Here is a 22,812-nt window from a genome sequence, read left to right as displayed (position 1 = left end):
ACAGAACTCCAAATGCGTTCATTTTTTTATTGGAAACTAGACTTAAAGGGCTTTCTTTTGATATAAAGAACGTTACTTTTGGACCACTAAGCTAACTGTAGTATGTTTTTCAAAAACGTACACGTTGCTGCCAGTACTGTTTTTATGTGAACCATTCAAAGATAGCTACACAAGATAAGGTTAAAACATGAAAACACCATATTCAAGGACAACCAAAGCTATAAATACCAAATGATGTAGGTTTATCTTATTCCTTTCAGAAGATTAATGAATATGGTGATGATTGATTAAGAAAACCAAGGAAATCCCCACTGGACATTAAGATAGCAAGCTATCTAGATGTGAAGGTTCCTTTCCAAGGTTCTAGAGAAGAGAAGAGTGGATTGATTTAAAACAAATAAGAGTGGATAAAACATAAAAGGAGTAAAACCTAAGTCACACACACAAAGGAAGAAGAAAGCATAAAATGGAAAGGAAAGGAATGATAAAGATGTAAGTCAAGATCAATAAGTCAACTTAAAAGTAGTCAACCAAGCCAACTTAATGGAATTTTAATGTAAAGAAAATAAAAGCAAAGAAAGGGATCAAGGAACTCCCTTTCTTCTAATCATGTGTGATGGGCCATCATCCTTGGTAGGGATCAATCCTTTATCACTACTTGTTTATTGTTTAATCACGATGTTTGACTTAGGAGCTACCCATTCATTCGTATCCAATGAATGTTTGAGGAGGCTTAGACTTGTGATGCGAGAGCTAGGGTGCGAGTTAATAGTCGCGACGCCGACATCTAGCGAGGTATCCACCAACTATGTTTGTGTGGGATGCCTTATAGAAGTGTCAGGCCGCAAGTTCAAGGTGAATCTTATTTGCTTGCCGATAGAGGGTCTCGACGTGATTCTAGGGATGGACTGGTTGTCCAGTAACCACATTATTATTGATTATAAATGGCGTAGTGTGGTATTCCCAGAGACAGTAAGACTGGAGTTGATCTCAGCTCAGAAGGCAATGAAGGAAATAGAAGCTGGAGTTACTTGTTACGTAATAGTGGCTCAAGGGGAGAAGAAGAGTACAACTAAGCAGATTAGAAGCATACCGGTGGTGGACGAGTATGCTGATGTGTTTCCAGACAAAATTCAAGAACTACCACCAAGTAGGGATGTAGATTTCACTATTGATTTCATCCCTAGAGCTGGCACAGTCTCAATGGCACCATACAGGATGGCACCAACAAAATTAGCTGAGTTGAAAAAGCAGATTGAGAACCTATTTGAGAAGAAATTCATTCGACCGAGTGCATCGCCTTGGGGAGCACCTATATTATTGGTGAAGAAGAAGGACGGCAGTTCTCGACTTTGTGTTGACTATCGGTAGTTGAACAAGTTGACTATCAAGAATAATATTCACTATCGAGGATTGATGACTTGTTGGATCAATTGAGGGGAGCAGGGATGTTTTCAAAGATTCACTTGAGATCTGGATATCATCAGATCTTAGTCAAACCTGAGGATGTATAGAAGACAACTTTCAGGTCACGATACACTACGAATATGTGGTGATTCCATTTGGGGTGACAAATGCTCCTGCAATCTTCATGGACTACATGAACAAAATCTTCTGACCGTATATAGATTAGTTCGTCATTGTATTCATTGACGACATACTAATAGATTCTAAGAGTCGGGAAGATCACGAAGATCATATGAGAGTGGTGCTGGCAATTCTCAAAGAGCATAAGTTCTATGGGAAGCTATCAAAGTGTGAATTATAGTTGGATGAAGTGCAATTCTTGGGTCATGTAATATCATCTCAAGGAATAGCAATGGACCCGGCTAAGATTGAGACAATGGTGAAGTGGGAGAGGCCACAAACAGTCATAGAGGTGAGAAGTTTTACAGGTTTAGCCGGCTATTATCGACGATTTCTAGAAGGATTCTCCAAGATGTTGCAGCCATTGACACAGCTCACCAAAAAGGACCAGCCTTTCTCTTGGACGGATGAGTGCAAGCTTACTTCGAGGATATGAAGAGGAGGTTGATGAATCACCAGTGTTAGTCATTCCAGACACGACCAAGACGTTTGAGTTGTATTGTGACGCTTCATATCAGGGTTTAGGTTATGTGTTGATGCAGGATAAAAGACCAATAGCTTATGCGTCGAGACAGCTGAAAGTGCATGGGAAAAATTATTTGACGCATGACCTAGACTTAGTTGCAGTCGTATTTGCCCTCAAGACTTGGAGGCATTACTTGTATGGTTCTCAGTTCCAAGTGTTCAACGATCATGAGAGTTTAAAATACTTATTTGATCATCAGGAACTGAATATGAGACAGAGGCATTGGATGGAATACTTGAAAGACTATAACCTCAAGCTGTTGTAGCACCTTAGTAAAGCCAATGTCGTAGCAGACACACTGAGCATAAAGAGAGTTCATTTGTCTACCATGATGATGAAGGAACTACAATTCTTATTGAGAAGCTACGTGATATGAACTTGGGACTAAATATGGATGCAGGTCATATAAGGTGCAACATGCTGAGAATCACTAATGAGTTCTTGGACGAGATTCGGGTGGAGTAGGGAAATGATCAGGAGCTGCAACAAATCATTGGATGGTTAGACATTGATAAAGGAAATGACTTTAGGATGGGCAAAGATGGCATCCTGCGGTTCAGAGAGAGGGTTTGTGTGCCTAGAAAGCATGTACTAAGGAAGATGCTCATGGAGGAGGGCATAAAAGTCGTCTTAGCATATACCCAGGTATGATTAAGATGTATAAAGATCTGAAAGCAGCCTTTTAGTGGACATGTATGAAGACAGATGTAGCGGATTGTGTGGCATCGTGTCTAGTATGTCAAAAGGCGAAGATTAAACACTAGAGACTAGGTGGTGCGTTGGAGCTTCTAGATATCCCTTAGTGGAAATGGGACAACATTTCCATGGATTATGTTACACATCTGCCGAGGTTTGTGAGGGGACATGACTCGATCTGGGTTATTGCAGACAGACTGACGAAATGTGCACACTTCTTCCCAATTGACCAGAAGATGTCCATGGAAAAATTGGCATAGTTGTATGTCAGAGAAATGGTCAGACTACATGGGGTACCAGCGAGCATTGTATCAGACAAAGATCCTTGATTCACACCGCAGTTCTAGCAATCGCTGCAGACAGCACTGGGCACATAGTTAAGAATGAGCTCAGCTTATCACCCTCAAATAGATGGTCAGTTGGAGAGAACCATACATTCATTAGAGGACTTGTGTGTTGGATCACCTGGGCACTTGGAGTGACATGCTTCCACTGGTGGAGTTCACGTATAATAACAATTACCACTAGAACATTGGGATGGCACCATACGAGGCTTTGTATGGTAAGAGATGCAAGACACAATTGTGTTTGATGCAGGATGGAGAGTCAATGGTGCTTGGGCCAGGATTCTTACAGTAGACCACTGAGAAAGTGAAGGTGATATAGGATAGAATGTGTGCAATTCAGAGAAGGCATAAATCTTATGCAAATAAGAGGAGGAGGCCACTTGAGTTCGAGGCAGGTGATCATGTATTCCTTAGAGTTACATCTACAGCCGGTATTGGGAGAGCTCTCAAGTTGAGAAAGTTGAGTCCTAGATTCATCGAGTCGTACCAGATCACAAGGAGGATTGCACCAACGACGTACGAGATTGCTTTGCCACCTCATATGGCAAACTTGCACAATGTATTCCTCTTATCACAGCTAGGGAAGTACATTGTAGATCCTACACATGTACTAGAGCAAGATGATGTCCAAGTGCGCGAGGATCTGACCATTGGAGTTGGACAAGTGAGAATCGTGGATTCTCAAGTAAAACAACTCAGAGGGAAAGAGATCCAAACTATGAAGTCCTATGGGACGAGGCAACACAGGAGATGACATGGGAGATGGAGGATCTCATGAGGAAGTCTTATCCTCACCTATTTCCGAGTAAGTCCTATTTTCGAGGACGAAAATTTTTAAGATGGGGGAAATGTAAGACCCGTGAAAATTAATTAATTAAATTGATAATTAATTAATAAATGCGGGCAGTGGGAGCCTTTATGGCATTAATTATTGACTGATGTGACGTGGAAAAGTACTAACTCAAATGGTTGAGAGTACTTGGGTGTGTTAAGAGGACTTTGGTTCAAGTCCTAAATATGCCATTTATGTGCTATTTAATTTATTATTATTTTTAATGATATGCATGAACATGATGAGTGATAATGTAGTCCTAGAATTTATAGGAATTATCACGAAACATAAATTGGATGAATGGTTGTGCAATGATATGACATTGACATGGTTATGGGTTCGAATCTTGGTAAATCCAAAACTAAACTTCTTTTTGCCAAAATTCTTTTTTGGCATGAAGGTGAAAGGGCAAAGAAACCCTAACAGCCAAGGGGGGGCTGGAAAACTATCCTAAAACACTAATTCAATTAGAATTAAGTGGGAATAATGATAATTTTCGTTTTAGCCATGTAACCAATTAAAAGTGGAATTGATGTGGGGAATTAAGGGCAAAAACAAGTGAGAGAGAGACCTTCTGAAGTCAAAGACATGGGGCAGAGGTTCTAGTATATGACAGGATACTAATGACTAAGAAATGGATACTTAGTAATTCAGGTTTAAACAGGTGTAATATGTCTCCATTGTATCAAGTCATCATCCGCTAGCATATTGGAGTAGATCATAATTCATAACTAATCTGTGGTGAGGTGAATAAGAATTATGGGTTGTAATGTACGACTGTAGTACTCAAGTTAGCAAGCTAGTGTTGAAGGGAAAAAAGGTTAGAAAGGGGGAAAAAGCACTGAGTCATTTAAAACCAGAAACCTCATTGTATTGGTATAGCGCCTGGCGGTGAGGTACGAATCGCTAGGCGACAACAAGGAAATCAGAGAAGCCTGGGAAACGTGGCGCATGGCGGCAGAATTAGTTCCGTCAGGCGATAGATGCAAACTCAATGTGTGCAGAGGCTCTTAGCGTCTTGGGACATTACAAATGTTATTCGTATTGGGAACTCCACCTAGCGTTACGGTGTGTGATCCATATCATGGTTTCCCGCACATGCTCTATTAGTTGTGGCTGATAGGTGTGGCAGCAAGACATCTTGAGGTACTCACTAGAAGACGTCGAACACGGTTGACATGGTAGGGGCCATGTGTTATGGAATAAAAGGATGAATTTCCTTTGGTGTGGTTGTGATATATGTATATGATTGTATATATGCTTATTTTATTGTTAGGTCACCCTATCTGCTTGTGTTTGGCAACGATCGTGTACGCGGTACACGTGAGCAAATGATGTTGCAGGTGGATCTGGTGAGGCTTAGAGATGGAGCATGGATCTGGTGAGGCTTATAATTAAGTTTATAAGTTGAATTAATTTGAGATACCTTATAAATGCAATAAAGTTTTAAATTTTCCACATTTTTGGAAAATGACATTTATTAAATGGACAACATTTATTATTTACTTATTTTTATTATTTAAATCTGTAATATCCGGTCGTGATGTTACAAATATTGGCGGATAACGATAGGCACAAGGAGGTCATGGGAATCATGGTAGGAGTAGGGAGGATCATGGTTCCCCAAATATTATTGATTTTTTTTAATTGTTATATTTTAGAAATTAGTGGGAATTAAATTGTTATTTTTTCTTTCTTTCATAGAGCAACACATTTAACATGATAATAGATAATAAAACATAAAATTAAATATAACATAGAGTAAAAATATTTAGGTTTAATTAATTTTTTTGCTGCTAGTTTGGTTCAAAAGTGTCAAGTTGGTCCTCCAATTTTTTTAATCATGTACCACACCTGGCCAACTCGACCAAATAGTAATAAAACGATACATATATGCCAAAGCAGTCAAGTAATCAACCAAGGCTGAGTTGGCCTGAGCCTTACCAGCCTAAACCAATAACCTGAACGTCTAGAGAGACAACATGAACAAGACGACACATGACCAATGTAAATCACCAACAAAAGTAATCGGCCTAGGCCGGCTACTCCAAATATACTTAATAAAATCCAAGCCCCCTAGCGTTCAGTAGGTCTTCCTAAGGGCCTGGGTTAGGGCCCAGGCCCACTTACAGCCCAAACTAGAGCCCAAGCCAGGTCCCGGCCCATGACATAACCAAAGATGATTAATGCTCTATAAATACACGTGGACCCCAGTAATTAAAGGTACGCATTCATTACTTCATTAATCACTAATTTGACCTTCTGAGAGCTTTGACTTACTTGAGCTTCGGAGTCTCTTCTGCAGGTAACCCCTCCTGGGTCCAAGCTGACATGTACCAACCAGGAGGAGGCCAATTGAGGAGATAGCGGACTACATGGTAAGGTGACGCTTGTGCCTAACTCATCTTATTTGTTCTCTACAGGAACAAATCATAATTTGGTCCAGACTTTTGAAAAATTTGATGCAATTTTGTGCTTTTTGTTGAATTTATTGAAGTAGATCAAGAATTTCATCAAAATTGACACTAGGATTATGTTAATTACACCAACAAAACAAATCATCATTATTTACAACTATGAATGGCAATGCGGCGAGGCAGGGACGAGTTTCTCTATCACACACCCATCCCCGTAGAAAAAATTCATCCCCATCCCATACCCAAATCCAACGGATATCAAACTTTTGTCTCATCCCCATCACCACCATGTAACAGGTAATATCTCGTACCCATATCTGTACCCATTTTCTTACTACTTCATTATTAATTTTATTTAATTTTTTTAAAATGATAAAAAATTACAGTAAAGGAAACATAATATTATTAAATATTCAATATTGGGAGGATGGTTGTTTCTTCGATATCAAATACTTTGAAATAAATTATAATTGTTTACATTTTAGATTAGAATACCAAATAAAATTTCATGAGAACTAAAACATTTTGTTAAATTTGCAAACATTGATGAAATCTAGTTGATAAAATTTAAAAATATTTTTAAAAAAATATAAAAGGAAAAAAAATATTCAAATTAAAATATTGTTTAAATGTTTGTTTTCTTCAATTTTTTAAATTCTAATGAATCTCTTTTTTTATAAACTAATAAAAGTTACAATACATCACTTGATAAAAATGACGCAAAGAACAAATAATAAACATAATAATAAAATTTTAACATAAATCTTGTATGTTTTGAACTCAATATATGTTGGATGGTGATAAAAAAAATTCATGGAAATTACATTAAATTTTTATATAGTAGTAAATAAAAGTTATTTATACAATTATAGTGAAAAAATTACAGTATGATTAATAATGAGTTAGAAAATAAAAAATAATTAGATTAAATATATTAAAAATAGTATTCTACATGATGAAAATAAACAACAAATAAAAATATTAAGAAATTAACAAATGTTTGTCTTATAAACAATTTGACAAACTATTGAAACAAATCGCATAAAGGAAAACAAAAGTATAATTGAGGGTATGATAAAATGAAAAATACCTTAGATATCTAAGAAAACTTTGCAAATATCAACATATATACTTAATAGTTGAGAAATAACAAAAATTGTTTTAGAGAAACAAAAGAGTTCTTCAAATGAAAAAATAATAATAACTAAATAGTTTTTTTATATTACCTAGTAAATGAAAGGTCTATGCTATTAATCACTTAAATTGAGAGTATTAAGCATTCTCATGTGAAAGAAAAATATACAATAAATAAAAATAATAATAGAAATTTTCAAATGTGAGATATAAATTTTTTTAATTGACATACATCATTTTAACATAATTATATAAAGGTTATGATAACATGAAAAATATATTGGAGATGCAAATGAGTTTCATGACAAACCAAATAATTAGAAAAAATAAAAAAATAGAAAGTATATATGGTTACTTAATTAATTATGATAATTTTAATAATTTAAACGGGACAGAGATATGGCGGGGACGGGATAACGCTGTCGTTGACGCGATCAAATTAAATCTACTAAACTATAGCAACTTCAGTATTGCTAAGATAGTAGTTAAGGAAATAGAAAGGGTAAAGTTAACCCTAAGTCGTCTCCCAACGAACACGGAATTGTATTTTAACAAATTAGTTCTTATAAAATCTATACAAAAGAGTTAGTCAAATAAAATAATAAAAATATAAAAGGATTAAGATAAACAAAGAAAGAAGTAGAAAAGATAAAAAGAGATAAAAGCAATAGTAAAGAAAATAGATTGATTTCATTGTTTTTTCAAAATAGATCCATCATCGATTATCTAAAGATTATTGCTCAATTAATTATTGTTGTAGATTTGCAAATTAATCAATGTAAAGTTTCAATTAATTTGTTGGCGTTCTTACTTTTTCCAAAGTACAGTCTCAATTAAAAGTGAGAACTTTTAGATTATCCACAATAAATTCAACCAAAGTACAGTCTCAATCAAATTTTACTATGCCTAGTCATGTCTATTCTTTTATCTCCTCACCAAATAAAAAGCTTAATTAATCAAAGTAAAGTCTCGATTAATTTTAGTTAGAGTAAATACCTTTAATCAAAGTAAAGTCTCAATTATTGGTAAAAACATATTTAATCACATGAAAGTTTCTAAATAAAATCAAAGTAAAGTCTCAATTAAATTATTACTTTTTACGTGATCCAAAGATAAAAGACAAAGATGAATTAAAACCTCAACAATAATAAAATGAACAAAGAAATTATTTCATTATAACCTTAGAATCCATAATGAAATTACAATGGAATCAACTCAAGAAGTTTATCCTTCCATGGAATGCAAAATAAAATAAACATAATAGAAGAATGGAGAGAAAAAGGAAACGAAATTAGGTCCCCCCTTAAGGGTTCCTAAACTCCAAAGTCCCAAGCTTTTTTTTTTCTACCTCACCTTGGTCTCTTTATATAGGACTTGGACTGGGCTTTTCGATTGTTAAAACCTCTCAAATATCTTTTAAAATTAAGATAAAGATAAATATTATTTATCTTCATATTGATTATGAATATTTAAAAATATTTGGAGAGATAGTCAGTTTTAAAAATATTTGGCAAATATAGTTGGTTAATAATTTATGATATAATTAAATAAATAAATTATTTAAAGATATCTGATAAATTATCACCAAGTAATATTTACATTAATTTTCTAAATAAGCCATTTTCAATCCTATAGTCCAAATTTGCTGGGAAATCCAAAAAGATGAATATTTCCACTTAAACCCCTATAGTTTGACTAGTCTTGGACCAGAATCTCCTAAAGTTGACTGCTTTGACCCGTTGATTGTGCAATGACAGACTAACACGTGAGAGATCTTCTCTCTCTAGAATTAGGGTTTCTTCTCCTGCCTCCATTAGGGTTTCGTCTTCCACTCCTCCACCATGTTTTACAGGTTTTCGACGATAGTTGCTGCTGCAATGTTGGCCGATCGGACTCCCGTAGGTGAGTGGTGTTGCTCGAGAATGGTGGCAGCGCGGAGGCTTATGTGTAAACCTGCAGGTGCCTTCCAACGTTAGGGTTTCACGTTGAGTTTTTATGCACATGCATGAACATGGAGTTCTCGCGGTGGTTCAGGTGTGGTGTAGAGGGAATCCATTGTTCTGTTGGAGCGTGAACGAAGTTCCATCCATGGTGGTTGAACTTGCAGCAATTTTGTGTGGTGGTGTTTGCACGATCTAGATTGATGTCGCTGTGATGCGGTGCTGCGTGCTCACGAGTGATGGTTTTGCAATTTATTGCCAGCGGGCTGCCATGGGTGTTGTGATGAATAGTGTGTGCGAATCTGGTTCGTTGATGTTTCAGCGGTTTCCGTTTCTGGCAAGGTGGGAGGCTGTCAGCGGCTCCTTGGTGTAAGAGGAGAAATTAGGGTTTCTCATAGGGGAGATGAAGATGATGACGTGGCACCATTTGGTTGGCTGAATTTTGTGTTGCTGGATCATGATATGTGTCAACATATGGTTGGACAGATTTGAAAGTTAGGGATTGCCACATGGCATTTTCTATAGCCCATTTGGAAAGAGGGGAGTGTATAAGTAATGTATGGGGTGCAAAAGTGATTTTTACAGAACTTGCTAATTTCAGCCTTATTTAAAGGTGGTTTGTAACTTCAATCAATTTATTTTTCCACCTTAAAGGAGCTTAATCTTAACTTCAACTACGTTAAAATATCCAAAAATAATTTATGCAGCTAAAAATAACTTTTTAAGACATTTTTATCACATAAGCTCAAATAGTCTAATTATCAGAATTGTCAATTAAATCACTCTTTAAGCACACAAATTCAATTAAATACCTAGAATTAAACATTTAATGAGGACAAAAATACGCACTCATCAGACAGGTATTATGGTGGAGATAAGTACATCCCCATACTCATCCCCATACCCAATTGAAAAAGTCGGGGATTTCCCATACCCATACTGAATCAATGCGAGGATCCCCGTCAAAACAGGGATTGGTTCGGACAATACCCACGGGCACGGGTTTATTTGCCATCTCTATTAACAACTTCAATTTTAATGAAAAATCATTGATCTATTTCAAGAAATTTAATGAAAAGGACAAAATTGCATTAGTATTTTATAAATCGGAATTAAATTGAGACTTAAAAAAACTAGAGGACCAATTTAACATTTTTTGGATGAAAACTGGAACCAAAAGAGTAATTAAACCAAATATTTATTAAGATATTTTTTATTTTCTTTCTCATTGTCTTCTTAGTTTAACATAAATTGTACTTATCTCTCACTCTCATATATTTCCTTTTTTGTTTTTGAAGAAAAATAAAAGAAATTAGACACAAACTCATTTTTCTCTCATTTCTCATTTGTCCTCTCCCTTTTTTGAAGAGAAAAAGTAACTCTCCTTTTGTATATTTATATTTATGAATATAGAAGAAAAACATAATGCATTATGTGTTTTTTCATAATCGATTTTTAATTGTGACTTGACTAAAAAGGTAACTATCTCTTATCTTACTAGATAATCAAATATTAATTTAATAGTTAACATTATTTTTTTATCTCATCGGCCTTCTTTTGTATATTTATTTTTTATGAATATAGAAGAAAAAATAATCCATTATATGTTTTTTCATAACTGATTTTTAGTTGTGACTTGATTATGATATATTTTTAATTTAATAATTACGTCTCTTAGTTTTTTATTAGATTATGATAAATTACTTTTTAATATTATTTAAAAAATATATATTGATGAAGAATAAAAGAATAGATACATTGGTTAATAGTGATAAAAGGAAGTTATTCGTGAAGATGAAAAGAATATAGATTCTACTCTTTCACAACATTAAACGAATCATCCAATCTAATGATCTAATTGTTCAATTGGACGAATAATTTTTTAAAACATTATACTAATGATCTAATATAATATGATAAAAGAATTATATTATTTTAGTCCCTTCAAAACTTTTGGTCAATATTCATCAAAATATATATATATATATATATATATATATATATAAAGATATTTTTAGTCCGTTGTTAAGTTTATTATAAGTTTGTAAGAAAATTATGTTTTTCATGTACAATGAAATATTTTAAGTTCATCGAGAGAGTATGCAAATAACTTAAATGCATTTCCAATATAAAAATTGTAAAATACTATTATCCAATTTTATAAAAATAAAATACTTATTTAAATCCAAATTATATGTTCATAAACTTATATTCATGTATAATACAAGGTTGAAAGTTAATGATTTTGATAAAATATTATTCTTGTCACAATCATCACAGAAAAAATAACAATGTAAGGACGCCAACAAATTAATTAAGAAGTTACATTGATTAATTTGATGAATCCTTACTTTCAATGAAACTTCTCAATTAATTTGTTGGCGTCCTTACTTTCAACCAAAGTAACTTCTCAATCAAAAGCAAGAACTTTGTAGATTAATCTTAGTAAATTTAACCAAAGTAACTTCTCACTTAAATATTACTAATCATAATCATGTCCATTCTTTTACCTCTTATATCTAGTAAAAAGCTAATTAACCAAAGTAACTTCTTGATTAATTCTAATCTAAGTTTTCACCTTTAATCAAAGTAACTTCTCAATTATTAGCAAAAACTCAAGCAATCATATGAAAGTTTCTAAAATTAATCAAAGTAACTTCTCAATTAAAATTTTAAAACCCTTGGACTCATACAATTGTAATGTTATGTAGATTTAACACCGTGCTAACTTGCTACAATGTAAAAATCATTATTTTCACTAAATTAAGAACCAAAAGACATAGATGAAAACAAATCTCAACAATAACCAAAAGAACAAACAAATTAATTGATCTAACCTTAGAATCCAATTAAGAAATTATAATGGAATCAACCCAAGAAGTTTAGCACTCCATGAAATACAAAATAGAAGAAGAATAGAGAGAAAGGAAACGAAATTAGGCCCCCCCTAAGGGTTCCTAAACTTCGAAGTCTCGAGCTTGTTCTTTATGCTTCTCCCTTGGTGTCTTTATATAGGAATTGAACTGGGCTTTTCTGTTGCTAAAATCTCTCAAATATCTTTTAAAATAAAGATAAAGATAAATATTTAAATATATTTGGAGAGATATAGACTATTTGACAAATATAATTGGTTGATAATATCAATATCTAATATAATATAATTAATTAATTAATTAAAGATATATGATAAATTATCACCAATTAGTATTTGTATTAATTTTCCAAATCAACCCTTTGCAATCTCCTTAAATTATCTTCTAAATAATTCAATATCTTCAAGATATATTTGTTTCTTGTGGAACTAAAAATATTCAAGAAGATCTTGTCATATTTAAAAAGATTTGGTAGTTATTATCTTTTAATATTTTATGATATAATTAAATAAGATAATTATTTAAAAATATCAAATAAAATATCTAAGATATATTTTTCCCAAATTATCTTATATCATAAGGATAAAGAAAACCGCAAGGTCCAATTTTTTGTTGCTCTCTTCTTGGCTTAGCCAAACTTCTTCACTTTTTCAAGCTTTTCTTGTCGTCTTCATGGAATGCTTAGCTTGGATTTTTGTGATTTTGGTAATTTCCTAATCTTAGATTTATCTTTAAGGTGTCATGAAGCTTTAAGCAATTTATTTCCACACCTCCATGAGCTCAACTTCGCTGCAGCTGCACTAACACACCTCAAAATATCCAAAGAACATTTATGCAACTAAAAAGCTATTTTTAACATGTTTTTGTATCTGATGCTCAATAAACACAATTATGGGAAATCCCAATTAAATCAATCTTTCAGCACACAAATTCAATTCAAATACTCTGCAGGACTCTAAGACTCAATTATTCGGATACGTATAATGAGATCGGATTCACTGGATGCTTGCACTTGTGTGGCCTCTACTACTCTACAGAGCCATTGCCAATGGGTTTCACCCTATCACACACAAGGTTAGCCTTCAGACATCTAAGGCCATTATCTTACTAAAGACTTGGGCCTCCCGCTACTCTTACCACTTGAATCAATCTACTCTACGTGAGACTAACTAATTCTTTAGAGTCTAGGGATGCAATCCTTTCTTGAATCTTTATCTAATTATATACACTACAAACCACCATCAAATCTCACTAAGAGATTCATGGAATTACGTCTAACCCATGTCACATCCATGTTCTCACACCATATTCCACATGTTATCTCATACGCCAATTCTCAACCAACCACCCACAAATCCATGTTTTACTCATGCCAGCATACCAATTTCAATTCATAGAATAAAGTAATACATGCATATTCACATACGTCATGCTTTAAATAGGGTAATCCAATCAATCATACAACCAATCAACCAAAAACATGTAAGAGAACAACACGTTCTTGCACTAGTCTCGCTCAAGCCATGGGCCCTCGCTCAAGCGAAAAAAGCCTTTCTCTCAAGCTATAGGCTCTCGCTTGGGCGAGACTGCCACCAGGAACCATAGGGAGGCTCTGCGAGTTCTTGCTTGGGCGACACCTCCTCGCTTGGGCAAGTTTGCTCATCGCTCGAAGTTGAGATCTCCCGCCTAAGCGACAACTCAAATAGAGCACCCACCAAGTTTCCACGAATTCTCCCTTAGGCGAGACCCTCTCGGCTGAGCAAGATGATTCACCGCTCAAAAGGAAAGCTTTGTGCTTGGACGAGAGCTCAAGCAGAAACTAGGGTGAGCTAATGTTATTCTCTCCTAGGCGAGACGAGCTCATATGGGCGAATATATCAGTTCCTGCTCCTATTCATACATGTAAGTCAGAAAAATCAACCCAACACAACATCAAGTTCTATCTCATACAAGCTCAAACATCAATCAAGCATTTTTTAACATGAAATAGACACAAAAGCAACCAACATACTACAAAAACGTGAAAACCCTAGCGTCCCTTACCTTTTTGGCTAGAAACTACGAATAAGACTCTTAGAAGAGGAGCACCAGTAACCAGAGCAGCTTAGGAAGCTGAAAACAAAAGTATACGGGGAACGAAAATGATACCAAGGCAGAGATTTAGGTGAAACCAAAACTTATGAGCTAAAAGACGAAGATAAACAGAGGCTGATGAGTTTATTTATATGGAGGAACTCATGACTAGCTCGTAGGGAAAGCTTGCTCAAAACCCTAGCAGAGCTCTGTTGGAGAAAAGAGAGATTGAGGGAGAGAAACAGTTCTGGAAAAACTACAAAATGGGAGTGAGTGGGGCTGAGTAGGGTGTTCTAGAGGTCCTCTAATGGGCTTTTCTTGGGCCCATGAAAAGGCTAGGTCCAAACCTCTTTAGACCAGAAAAAATGGGGCTTATAATTTCCCAACAACAAAAATTTTCGAAATCAAAAATTAAGACTTACCAGAAAAGATGCGGATATGACTTCCTCATGTGCTCCTCTAACTCCCATGTAGAGTCACTTGTCCTCCGGTCCTAGATGAATTTGACAAGATTGACACTTTTTCCCTTTAGCTCCTTAACTTAGCGATCCTCTAAGCCCACTGGTTGTACCTGCATTGTGAGATCCTCCCTAACTTGCATATTCTCAACCTCCAATACATGAGACGGGTCAAACACATATATCCTCAACTAGGAGACATGGAACACCGAATGAAGATTAGCCAACTGAGGAGGTAAAGCAATCTAGTAAGCCACAGGCCCAATCCTTTTCAAGATCTGGTACGGACTCAAGAACTTAGGAGAAAGCTTCGTTGAGCAGATAACCCTTCCCACACCAATGGTTCAAATTACCCTCAAGAACACATGATACCTAGCCGCGAACTCAAAGGGTCTCCTTCTCCGATCAGCATAAGCTTTCTGCCTACTTTACGATGCATGCAGCCTATCTCTCACTAATTGCACCTTCTTTATGGTTTCTTGTAACAACTTTGGCCCAACCAAAACTGATTCCCCATCCTGATACCAACACAATGGAGTTTGACATCTCCTCCCATATAAGGCTTCATAAGGTGCCATCCCTATACTTGCCTGGTAGTTGTTGATGTAGGTGAACTCCACCAACGGTAACACTTCATCCCAACTGTCGAGATGATCCAAGATGCACGTTCTCAACAAGTCCTACAAGGACTAAATCACTCTCAGACTGCCCATATGTTTGAGGATGATAAGCAGAACTCATCCTCAACCTGCTTCCCAAAGTATCTTGCAGTGTCTGCCAGAACCTAGAGGTTAACAGTGAGTCTCTATCAGACACTATGCTACTAGGCACCCTATGTAGTCTCACTATCTCCTTGAGGTAGAGTTGAGTCAGCTTGGCCATAGAAATCCTCAGATTCACTGCAAAGTAGTGAGCACTCTTGGTTAATCGATCCACCACAACCCAGATCGCATCATCACATGTCAAGGTTCGTGGCAAATGGATAACAAAATCCATAACTATGTTATCCCATTTTCACACCGGTATATCTAAACGATGCAGCGTTCCACCGGGCCTCTAATGCTCAATCTTCGCCTTTTGACAAGTCAAACAAGTGGATACAAACTATGCCACATCCTTCTTCATACCCTGCCACCAAAAGGTCTCCTTGAGATCTTGGTACATCTTAGTCATGCCAGGATGCAAGTTAAGACGACTCGTATGCCCTTCCTCAAGGATCAACCTTCTCACCTCAGTATCATCCGACACACAAACTCTACCTGTAAATGTCAACACGCCATATCACTCAAGGTAAACTCTGGCTTAATCTGATCCAAGCAGCTCCTTTAGCTTCTGCACACTAGGATCCCCTGATTTCCTTTCCTTAATTAATCTTAGAAATTCAATAGATATAGTCAGAGAGCTACATTAAATGAATTATGGTTCCAACTCCACCTGAAGCTTCATATTTGTGAAACTCTTAAGCAATTCCAACTCCTTAATCATCAAGTGTGCCACATGCATCGTCTTCCTACTCAATGCATCTGCCACCATGGTTTCCTTCCCTGGGTGATATAAGAGTTCAAAATCATAGTCCTTCAAGAACTCTATCCACCTTCTTTGCCTCATGTTTAATTCCTTCTGATCAAATAGTTACTTGAGGCTCTTGTGAACACTGAACATGCGGAACTGTGCACCATAGAGGTAGTGTCTCTAGATCTTCAAAGCAAAGACCTATGCTGCCAACTTGAGATCATGAGTGGGGTAGTTCTTCTCATGTACTTTAAGCTGCCTCGAAGCATACGCCACCACCTTCCTCTCCTGCATCAACACACAGCCAAGACCCTCATGAGAGGCACCATAGTAAACCTCAAAGGGTTTTCCAACATCAGGGATAACCAGCACTGAAGCACTCGTCAAAGGCACCACTATCTTAGATTCACTATTCGGATACATATAATGAGATCAGATTCACTGGATGTTTGCACTTGTGGTGGCCTCTACTGCTCTGCAGAGCCATTGCTAATGGGTTTCACCCTACCATACACAAGGTTAGCCTCCAAACATCTAAGGCCATTATCCTACCAAAGATTAGGGCCTCTCGCTACTCTCACCACTTGAATTAGTCTGCTCTACGTGAGACTAATTGATTCTTTAGAGTCTCTGGATGCAATCCTTACTTGAATCCTTATCTAATTATATACATTACACACCACCATGAAATGTCAGCAAGAGATTCATGGAATTACGTCTAACCCATGCCACATCCATGTTCTCACACCATATTCCACATGTTATCTCATATCATCCAAATCATATGCCAATTCTCAACTAACCAGCTACAAATTCGTGTTTTACTCATGCCAACATACCAATTTCAGTTCATAGAATCAAGTAATACATGCATATTCACATACTTCATGCTTTAAATAGGGTAATTCAATCAATCATACAACCAATCAACCAAAAACATGTAAGAGAACAGCACGTCCCTACACCAGTCTCGCTCAAGCCATGGGCTCTCGCTCAGGCGAAAGAAGCCTTTCGCTCAAGCTACAGGCTCTTGCTTAGGTGAGACTACCAACAGGAAGCACAGGGACCGTCTGCGAGTTCTTGCTTGGGCGGGACCTCCTCGCCTAAGCAAGATTGCTCTTGGCTCAAAGCTAAGATCTCCCGCCTGAGCGACAACTCACATAGAGCACCCACCAAGTTTCCACGAATTCTCGCTTAGGAGAGACCCTCTCGCTTGAGCGAGATGATTCATCGCTCAAAACGAAAGCTCTTCGCCTGGGCGAGAGCTTAAGCATAAACCAAGGCGAGCTTCTACTATTCTCGCCTAGCCGAGACGGGCTCGCTTGGGCGAAAATATCAGTTCTCGTTCTTGTTCATACATGCAAGTCAGAAAAATCACCCAACACAACATCCAGTTCAATCTCATACAAGCTCAAACATCAATCAGACATTTTTAACATGAAATAGATGCAAAAACAACCAACATACTACAAAAACATGAAAACCCTAGCTTCCCTTACCTTTTTGATTGGAAGCTACGATTAAGACTCTTAGTAGAGGAGCACCAGTAACTAGAGCAGCTTAGGAAGCTGAAAACAGAAGTATTGAGACCAAGGCAGAGATTTAAGTGAAACCAAAACTTATGAGCTAAAAGACGAAGAGAAACATAGGCTGAGGGGTTTACTTACTTGGAGGGAACTCGTGACTAGCTCGTAGGGAAAGTTTGCTCAAAACCCTAGCAGAGCTCTATTGGAGAAAAAAGAGATTGAGGGAGAGGAAAACAACAAAATGAGAGTGAGTGGGGCTGAGTGGGGGATTCTGGAGGTCCCCTAATGGGCTGGTCTTGGGCCCACGAAAAGGGTCAGGCCCAAACCTCTTTAGACCAGAAAAAATACTATAAATACTAGTCAAGTGCATTTTCTACTTATCATGTTTGCACTTTAAATTGATTCACTAAATCAATACAATCTCCGTTATTGAGCAATCAAATATAGAATTAAACAATTATTTGGAATAGTCCAATAATAATCTTTGCTTTCAGTCGATATTGAACAATATACTCTCATTTTAGTTTGGTTATCTTATATGACCTTTCTTACAACCTTCTTCCAAAAAAAAAATAGTTATTGAGGATATGAAAAATACTTTATTTATTTCACCGGTGAACAATCCCCAATGCTACTTGAAGAGTGCATTACAGGAAGATAGTTGGAGATTCATATTTTAGTAACTAAACATAAACTTGATATGGGTTATTGGTAGTCATTTTTAACAACCAAATCTTCATCTATGAATAAATAAGAAAAATTGATATAAGCACAATGGGAGTACACTACTAGTTCAATTTCATTGTACGTTTATGTTTACAAATTAGACACTTATATAAAAAATACACAAGTTTTAAATTTAAAGAAAGAACACAAATACAATTTACACAAAAAACATAGTCATTGCAAAAAGCATAGACATTTTGAAAATGCACATACCTACAACCTAAACAAATTCATGCACAAAAATCTCCTCACCTTCAACAGCGCCCAGAAAGGATTCACCTCCACCCCAAAAGTCTTCGCTCAACCTCCACAACACTCGATTCAATCATAAAAACAACGTCAAAATCAAATATGTAGTACAATTTTTTAACGAACTCATTCATAATACTACCCTTTATTTATGCTTTGGGGTTTTACCTCCACCCACCAATGTTAATTACCTTAACAAAGAAAACACCTCTTATCCTTGTTCATAAATATCTTTGCCTTCAATGTTGGGGCCTCGATTAGAAATAACAATTCAAACACCTCTTATTACTTCTTAGCATCGGTCTAACTGATGCCATGGTTTAACTTTTAATACAAAATTAAATTGTAGTGTTCATCTGTATCTCAATGACCACCACTATTACATCATTTTTATTTTTATAAATATCTTTTCATATATAGCGTCCCACTAACCGACTCCACACTTATTTTTAAAATAATATTAAATTGAAATATTCATTTTAGTGTTGTAATAGTCCATGGTTATTTATTTTTTATTTTTATATTTATTCATCCATAACGTCTACGACTAAAAATTTAACATTGTGTTGAATTACCGATGTCTTTAGCAACACTATTTAAATATGCTTTTCTAAATTTATTTTCATTTTAAAATGGGTTGGAGCCACTCTAACTAGTTTTTTTTCTTCTTCTTCTTTTACTTTTGCATTCTCGATGATGCTACTAGAGTTCCATTTAAGACTAATGTTATATTTTCATAGATAACATAAAGTATTCTTCAATGTAATTAACATATTAAATGAATTTGTTACAAGATCACATCATCAACTCTTTCTATTATTCCTTGCTAATGATTCTTCAATTAGCCTCTTGCCATCAAAGCTTAGTGTCACAAGGCAAAGAAAGACAAGATAGAGGCACCGACCATTGAGCCAACCAGGGGCACAACAGCTGAAGTTCCACTACTAGGTGCAGGGGCAGAGGCAGGAACCTCGACGGTAGCCGCCACAACGCTGACGGAGGCAACAACAATAAGAGCAGCGCATGCAATCTTCCTAATGTCCATGATGAATAAATGTGACTTTGTTTGAGACCCGTAGGTGTGTTGATGAATCAAATATGTGTACCTTTGTGATGCCTACAGGTCTAAGCAACAACAGTGATGTTGTTAAGCTTTTAAAGATAGAGTTTGAGTTATTTTAGGAAAACACCCTTTATTGACTTGTGAAAAAGGTGTAAATGTGGGGTTTTGAATGGTTTTAGGATTTGCCATATATATATATATATATATATATATATATATATATATATATATATATATATATATATATATATATATATATATATATATATATATATATATATATATATATGTAAGGCCCACTTTTTCGTGCTGCCCTTCTTCTTTAGGCTGCCCCTAACCTTTGGGCCTGAGGACTGGCCCAATAAGGGAGAAACTGACCTAAAGTTGTCCAAAATCCTAATTCTGGCACTTTTGCGTAAAAAAGTGAGCTTGCCTCGCCTAGGAGAGATTAGCAGAGGCTCGTGCAGGACCTGCTGCTCGATCTCTCGCTTACACGAGAGGTTTTTATTTTTGAGTGAGGAGTGGTCCCGCTTAGGCGAGAAGGGACTCGCCTGAGCGAGACCTCGCAGAGTTCGCTTTTCCCCTTTCGCGATCTCGCCTAGGCGAGAAGGGTGCGCTGATGTCTGATTGCCTATTTGATCTAAATGCTTTACTACATGGGTTGGGGGATGATGCCATGATTGATATATGAGGTTGCGGTGGGAATGGTATGTTGTTGTGTGTTATATGAATTCGAAAGCCTGAGTTGCATGATGGGGTTGTTATACATGATGTTAGTATTATGGGGACTTATGATTGGTTGGTGAAACATGTTCAATGTGTGAGTAGGGCGTAATTCCATGACTCTTGTAGTGAAAGCTCATGGTGGTGCCTCATCTAATGGACTTAATTCCATGGACCCTTCTAAAGAGGAGTTCACGGTGGTGCCTCGAGATAAGGACGTAATTCCACGCGAGTATCGTGGTGGTGCCTCAAGGCTAGGACGTAATTCCACGTAGGCCACGTGGTAGTGCCTCTGGTAAGAGTGTAATTTCGCGAAGGCCTCGTGGTGATGCCTCACTGCTAGGACTATTATGTGAGAGTTTTTCGTCAATTATGCTTGATTATATGATTGAATGATGATTAGTATGATATATGAATTTTGTGCACTAGCTTACCCTTTCGCTTGTTTGTATGGTTGTGTGTGTGGTTTTACTGCTTTGCAATGATCATCAATTCTATTGATGTGAGCGGATGCGAGAACCCGTGGCGGTGGTAATGGCAATGAGGATGCTACGACTTGATGGTTATGGATGGGTATGGGGCTCACTAGGGAGCCCTCAGCTGAAGAAGTTTTATTGTCTAGATTTATCTTTCTGTACGAGAACTTGTGTTTTGTTGATTTATTTTAATTAGGTTAGGCAGTGTAGTGCCTCCTCTCTTTCGTATGAACATGGTTGGGGTATTGTGTGCCTCCTTACCTTTTTCCCGCACTCTCTGGATATTATTTTAAATGTGGCGTTTTGTTTAAATTGATATTATCCATTTAATTGGGACGTTACATTTATGGTATCAGAGCGGTCGATCCTTAGGTCTGTGGACTTGGGTGTCCGCTTAGCTTTCTCTACGACTTTCTAAGTATTCTTCGTTAATTCCTGTCTTGTCAAGACTAACCATATGATTTCTTGTGTGCCAGTGGACTATGGCACTATCTCGTAGGACTCCGCAATCTTCCCAGGGAGATGTGTCAAACATCGCCAGAGCGATTGAGGCAATGGTAGCTGCTGTGACGCAGCAAAGCACGACAATGATGCAACAACACGAAGCATCAATGCAGCGACAAACGGCAGCGCTTGAACAACAACAACTGGTGATGCAGCAGATGGAGGTTGCTAGGGCGGCTGCTGAGGATGCTCACATACAGCATATGGAGGCCCTCCGCCAGCTGGAGGAGAACAGGGTAGTTGCCCCTGCTTTTGGCCTGGAGCCACGACCTACAGTCAGGGAGTGGAGTCTAGAGGACTTTCTCGAAACACCACCCGGTGAAGTTTGGAGGTAAGACTAGTCCGGACGTAGCAGACCAGTGGCTAAAAGATCTGGAGAGGATATTTGATGCCAAGATGTGCCCAGAGGAGAGTAGACTGGCATTCGCGGTGTATATGCTCATGGGTGAGGCTGAGCACTGGTGGGTCTGTATGAAGTCCATGATGGAGGAGAGGCAGGAAGTAGTTACTTGGGAGGTCTTTAGGAGAAAATTTCTCTCTGAGTACTTTGCCGACAGCGTGAAGTATGATAAAGAGGTGGAGTTTCTACAGCTAACTCAGGGGAACATATCTATGACTGAGTATACGGAAAAGTTCAAGCATCTCAGCCGTTTCTACACCATGCCACTGGATGAAGAGTGGCGATGCAGGAAGTTCGAGAACGGCCTCCGTGGAGACCTTCGTCTGATGGTGGCCTCGCTATCCATCAAGGACTTTGCCGCCTTGGTGGAGAAGGCAAGGGTCATGGAGAAGATGAAGGTAGAGGTGGAGACTCAACGGCCATCCCAGTAGAGAGTAGGAGGACCAACTAGGTCCAGGCATAGGCATGAAGAGAGGAGGAAGCCCTATACTAGGCCCCATTTCCAGTCTCAAGGGTCTAGGGAGTCTTCTCCCTAGCAGAGTAGGATTCAGTGCTACTAGTGTGAGGGACCACACAAGAGGAATGTTTACCCACAACTTGCAGGCTTCAAGAAGTGCAACAACTGTGGTAAGGAAGGCCACTTTGGGAGGGACTGCCCACCCTTGCTAGAGCAGTGACGCGACCTCCAGTATAGGCTCCTGCACAGAATTAGCAGAGGCATAGAGGCAACAGGCCTCAAGCGACCGGTAG

The 22,812-nt window shown here is 37.2% G+C and overlaps 2 protein-coding genes across 2 annotated transcripts; both read left to right on the top strand.

Annotated features, from left to right (window-relative positions):
• Positions 1-678: 678 nt before the first annotated feature.
• On the top strand, positions 679-1,371 carry LOC114170203 (uncharacterized). Its single transcript, XM_028055689.1, has one exon. It carries the CDS (start codon positions 679-681, stop codon positions 1,369-1,371), a length of 693 nt encoding a protein of 230 aa, XP_027911490.1.
• Positions 1,372-1,819: 448 nt separating this feature from the next.
• On the top strand, positions 1,820-3,910 carry LOC146881576 (uncharacterized). The gene is made up of 4 exons (XM_085669245.1): positions 1,820-1,879; positions 2,579-2,758; positions 3,081-3,371; positions 3,497-3,910. Exons 1-4 carry the CDS (start codon positions 1,820-1,822, stop codon positions 3,908-3,910), a joined length of 945 nt encoding a protein of 314 aa, XP_085525371.1.
• The last annotated feature ends 18,902 nt before the right edge of the window (positions 3,911-22,812 follow it).

Source organism: Vigna unguiculata, chromosome 11 (assembly GCF_037176805.1).
Source record: "Vigna unguiculata cultivar grain cowpea cultivar isolate G323 ecotype 2 chromosome 11, ASM3717680v1, whole genome shotgun sequence".
In the NCBI taxonomy this organism is placed as follows: Eukaryota; Viridiplantae; Streptophyta; class Magnoliopsida; order Fabales; family Fabaceae; genus Vigna; species Vigna unguiculata.
Note: the sequence above shows the minus strand (reverse complement) of the source record. Positions and strands in the feature narration are given on the sequence as shown.

Coding starts and splice junctions, on each gene's coding strand:
- LOC114170203 (XM_028055689.1), top strand. CDS start 679: ATGTTTGACTTAGGAGCTACCCATTCATTCGTATCCAATGAATGTTTG.
- LOC146881576 (XM_085669245.1), top strand. CDS start 1,820: ATGGACCCGGCTAAGATTGAGACAATGGTGAAGTGGGAGAGGCCACAA. Junction 2,759..3,080: donor TCGTCTTAGCATATACCCAG/GTATGATTAAGA, acceptor GTTGTATGTCAG/AGAAATGGTCAGACTACATG. Junction 3,372..3,496: donor ACCATACGAGGCTTTGTATG/GTAAGAGATGCA, acceptor TGTGCAATTCAG/AGAAGGCATAAATCTTATGC.